The sequence below is a fragment of the Oncorhynchus mykiss genome, chromosome 7, assembly GCF_013265735.2.
Source record: "Oncorhynchus mykiss isolate Arlee chromosome 7, USDA_OmykA_1.1, whole genome shotgun sequence".
Lineage (NCBI taxonomy): Eukaryota > Metazoa > Chordata > Actinopteri > Salmoniformes > Salmonidae > Oncorhynchus > Oncorhynchus mykiss.
Genome location: NC_048571.1, coordinates 9,571,149 through 9,576,148, shown reverse-complemented (window position 1 = coordinate 9,576,148; position 5,000 = coordinate 9,571,149). Strand labels below are relative to the sequence as shown.

Sequence of the window (5,000 nt, the reverse complement as noted above, 5' to 3'; positions counted from 1 at the left end):
AGAAACACAAATGTAAATTCACCCTGAACAACACCTTAATTGAACACACAAAAAATTACACCTACCTTGGTCTGACCATATCTGCATCGGGAAACTTTAATATGGCAGTGAAGGCACTCAAAGAAAAAGCCCGCAGAGCAATGTATGCAATAAAAATGAAATTATTCAAAATCAACATCCCAATTAGAATTTGGACTAAAATATTTGACAGTGTAATCCTACCAATAGCACTTTATGGAAGTGAGGTTTGGGGGCCACTCAATAAACTGGATTTTAAAATGTGGGACAAACATCCAATTGAAGCCCTACATGCAGAATTCTGTCGGAAAATTCTACAAGTCCAGAGAAATACACCAACTAATGCATGTAGGGCAGAATTGGGCCGTTTTCCAGTAATAATGAAAATACAGAAAAGATCATTAAAATTTTGGCTACATCTAAATTCAAGTCCAAATTCGAGTCTGCAATTTAAAGCACTTCAAGCCCAAGAGCTGAGCCCAGAAACGAGCCCTCTCAGTCAGCTGGTGTTGGACCTCACCAACCAAGCTGACGCCAGCACTGCTTCAAAAGAAAGAATTCCAATAAGCAAAATTATGAACCAATCAAAGGAATCATATTTACAATACTGGAAAAACGAAACAAAATCCCAAAGCCGACTAAATTGCTATCTGACCCTAAACAGAGAATATGAATTGGCTGATTATCTCTACTCTGTCAGAGATACGAAGCAGAGACAGATCCTTACCAAGTACAGGCTGAGTGACCACCGATTGGCAATAGAAACCGGCAGACATAAAAAGACATGGCTACCCAAAGAGGAGCGTGTATGTGGTCACTGCATGACAGGGGAGGTAGAGACAGAGATGCACTTTCTCCTTTACTGTGATAAATATTCCTCACAAAGAGATTCATTATTCACAGAAATGACTACATATATTCCAAATTTTTACAAATTGAACCCAGAGGAAAAACTAAGAATACTCATGGGCGAAGGAGCAATGGCTCCTCTTGCAGCCAAATATGTATTTTCCTGCCATAGCCTGAGGGACACTGAATAATAACATCTGCATAGTAAACAGTAACTTACTTATTATTACTATTATTGTTATTACTATAATTATTAATGTTTACTGTAGACTGTTACCATTTTATTGTTATTATTTTTGTATTTAATTTTGTATTATTATTTACTACCATTTTATATTATTATTTGCTATCATTTATAATTTTGTTACAATGTATATTGTATACATTGTTGCTTTGGCAATATTGACACAATGTTTTTCATGCCAATAAAGCAGCTTGAATTTGAATTTGAATTTGAGAGAGAGGGAAGAGAGAGAGAGGGAAGAGAGAGAGAGGGAAGAGAGAGAGAGAGAGAGAGAGAGAGAGAGAGAGAGAGAGAGAGAGAGAGAGAGGGAAGAGAGAGAGAGAGAGAGAGAGAGAGAGAGGGAAGAGAGAGAGAGGGAAGAGAGAGAGAGGGAAGAGAGAGAGAGAGAGAGAGAGAGAGAGAGAGAGAGAGAGAGAGAGAGAGAGAGAGAGGGAGAGGGACTGATGCGGTCTGGGAAGTGGAGGGCTGAGTCACTGCCTGTATCCAAAATAGCACCATATTTCCTTTATAGCGCACTACTTCTGCTACTCTTTATAGAAGCTCATCTTGATTTTAAAAGTCCCACAAGGACACCGTTTCATGGATTCTGCTTATATGACATTATTTATGACGTACTTCAAACAAACAATTTCAGATTTCAAAGAGATGAGAAGTATTGATATAAAAAGCCTCATTAAATATACACCTCTCTCTCTCTCTCTCTCTCTCTCTCTCTCTCTCTCTCTCTCTCTCTCTCTCTCTCTCTCTCTCTCTCTCTCTCTCTCTCTCTCTCTCTCTCTCTCTCTCTCTCTCTCCTCGTACCCCTGGGTGCAGTTGGCATGGCAGGGGTGACACTCGTTGTTGGCCTCGGCGTATTTGAAGATGAAGCTGTTGGTGCCTTGGAGGCCGTCGGGGCACTTTTCCACACAGTTGGGCCCGTCTTTGAAGTGAAGGCAGGTCATACATTGATCTGGACCCTGAGAGGTAGAGTGAGGGAGAAGGATGAGGGGGAGGAGGAGGAGGAGGAGGAGGAGAAGAAGAAGAAGAAGAAGAAGAAGGAGGAGGAGGAGAAGGAGGAGGAGGAGAAGGAGGAGGATGAGGGGAGGAGGAGGAGGAGGAGTAAGTAAAGGAGATGGATAGAAGAGGAAGAGGATGATAAGGAGTAAGTAAAGGATATGAATAGAAGATGAAGAGGAAGAGACATTGACCACATATCAGCACGTCAACACAGTTCACACTTCTGAACAAGCATCCGGGATGGATTCAGACAGCAGATATAAACACATGGAGAGATGAAGGAAGAGAGACGATAGAGAGATGGGTCTGTGGATGCATGTGCAGCTGCTGTAGTTGAAACTTTTACTGTGGGCTTGGACACCTCATGTACGGTAAATGATGTGTGTTTGGCAGGTTGATAGACAGCTTTTCACTTTCAGGTCTGACAAAACGACAGCTGTAATCCCTTCCCATCAATACACTATCTCCCTGCCGAGCTGTGTCAATGTATTGTGTCTCTCTGACTGTGTGTGTGTGTGTGTGTGTGTGTGTGTGTGTGTGTGTGTGTGTGTGTGTGTGTGTGTGTGTGTGTGTGTGTGTGTGTGTGTGTGTGTGTGCGTGCGTGCGTGCGTGCGTGCGTGCGTGCGTGCGTGCGTGCGTGCGTGCGTGCGTGCGTGTGTGTGCGTGTGCATTCATACATCTGATGATTGACACCTGTGTTATTTACTTCTGACTGGACTGCAGGAGACACTGCAAGCCACGGTGAAACACTGCGTACCACTGCACCGTCATAGAGACTATTGTCCTCCACTCCTCCCTGTCCTCCCCCGGGGGTTCTTTACACAAGTATCAAATTCCACAAGTAAGGCTTTAACAGGGGCCTGTAAAAAAGGGTCTCCATGACAGCTGGATATATCATGAGCCCTAAACCATGGAGAGTTATACACCACTGTCCCTACGCCACATATAAAACAAGACTAGAGTCCCCGTACATGGCAGGGGAGGTGATTTAAACCAACCTTGGGTTGTTATAGTTCCAGGCTGAGAGAGAGGGGGGGGGGGGGGGTTCAAGGGTTTTCAACCGGGTGGCATTTTAAAGGGAAATTCTAGCATTTAGAAGAGGGCAGGTGGGAATGGAAGAGGGACTTCTGAGGGGTGCGTTCTCTGTGGAAGGTCAGAGGCTGTCAAAAACACGTATCCTTCTGGAATGTGTTTTACCTTCGTAGCTGACGTGGTACTTTATATATCTGGAATGTGTTTTACCTTCGTAGCTGACGTGGTACTTTATATATCTGGAATGTGTTCTACCTTCGTAGCTGACGTGGTACTTTATATATCTGGAATGTGTTTTACCTTCGTAGCTGACGTGGTACTTTATATATCTGGAATGTGTTCTACCTTCGTAGCTGACGTGGTACTTTATATATCTGGAATGTGTTTTACCTTCGTAGCTGACGTGGTACTTTATTTATCTGGAATGTGTTCTACCTTCGTAGCTGACGTGGTACTTTATTTATCTGGAATGTGTTCTACCTTCGTAGCTGACGTGGTACTTTATATATCTGGAATGTGTTCTACCTTCGTAGCTGACGTGGTACTTTATTTATCTGGAATGTGTTCTACCTTCGTAGCTGACGTGGTACTTTATTTATCTGGAATGTGTTTTACCTTCGTAGCTGACGTGGTACTTTATATATCTGGAATGTGTTTTACCTTCGTAGCTGACGTGGTACTTTATTTATCTGGAATGTGTTTTACCTTCGTAGCTGACGTGGTACTTTATTTATCTGGAATGTGTTCTACCTTCGTAGCTGACGTGGTACTTTATATATCTGGAATGTGTTTTACCTTCGTAGCTGACGTGGTACTTTATTTATCTGGAATGTGTTTTACCTTCGTAGCTGACGTGGTACTTTATATATCTGGAATGTGTTTTACCTTCGTAGCTGACGTGGTACTTTATATATCTGGAATGTGTTTTACCTTCGTAGCTGACGTGGTACTTTATATATCTGGAATGTGTTTTACCTTCGTAGCTGACGTGGTACTTTATTTATCTGGAATGTGTTCTACCTTCGTAGCTGACGTGGTACTTTATTTATCTGGAATGTGTTTTACCTTCGTAGCTGACGTGGTACTTTATATATCTGGAATGTGTTTTACCTTCGTAGCTGACGTGGTACTTTATTTATCTGGAATGTGTTTTACCTTCGTAGCTGACGTGGTACTTTATATATCTGGAATGTGTTTTACCTTCGTAGCTGACGTGGTACTTTATTTATCTGGAATGTGTTCTTCCTTCGTAGCTGACGTGGTACTTTATTTATCTGGAATGTGTTTTACCTTCGTAGCTGACGTGGTACTTTATATATCTGGAATGTGTTTTACCTTCGTAGCTGACGTGGTACTTTATATATCTGGAATGTGTTTTACCTTCGTAGCTGACGTGGTACTTTATATATCTGGAATGTGTTTTACCTTCGTAGCTGACGTGGTACTTTATATATCTGGAATGTGTTTTACCTTCGTAGCTGTCGTGGTACTTTATATATCTGGAATGTGTTTTACCTTCGTAGCTGACGTGGTACTTTATATATCTGGAATGTGTTTTACCTTCGTAGCTGACGTGGTACTTTATATATCTGGAATGTGTTTTACCTTCGTAGCTGACGTGGTACTTTATATATCTGGAATGTGTTTTACCTTCGTAGCTGACGTGGTACTTTATATATCTGGAATGTGTTTTACCTTCGTAGCTGACGTGGTACTTTATATATCTGGAATGTGTTTTACCTTCGTAGCTGACGTGGTACTTTATATATCTGGAATGTGTTTTACCTTCGTAGCTGACGTGGTACTTTATTTATCTGGAATGTGTTTTACCTTCGTAGCTGACGTGGTACTTTATTTATCT

General features: G+C 41.9%; 1 protein-coding gene across 2 annotated transcripts in view; it reads right to left on the bottom strand.

The window, feature by feature from the left end:
• LOC110515808 (receptor tyrosine-protein kinase erbB-4) overlaps positions 1 to 5,000 on the bottom strand; it is a 479,351-nt gene that overhangs the window by 88,477 nt on the left and 385,874 nt on the right. For both annotated transcript variants that reach the window (XM_036982454.1, XM_036982455.1), the window contains exon 15: positions 1,913 to 2,067. In XM_036982454.1, coding sequence (XP_036838349.1) covers positions 1,913 to 2,067 — 155 coding nt within the window. The remainder of the gene's footprint in view (positions 1 to 1,912; positions 2,068 to 5,000) is intronic.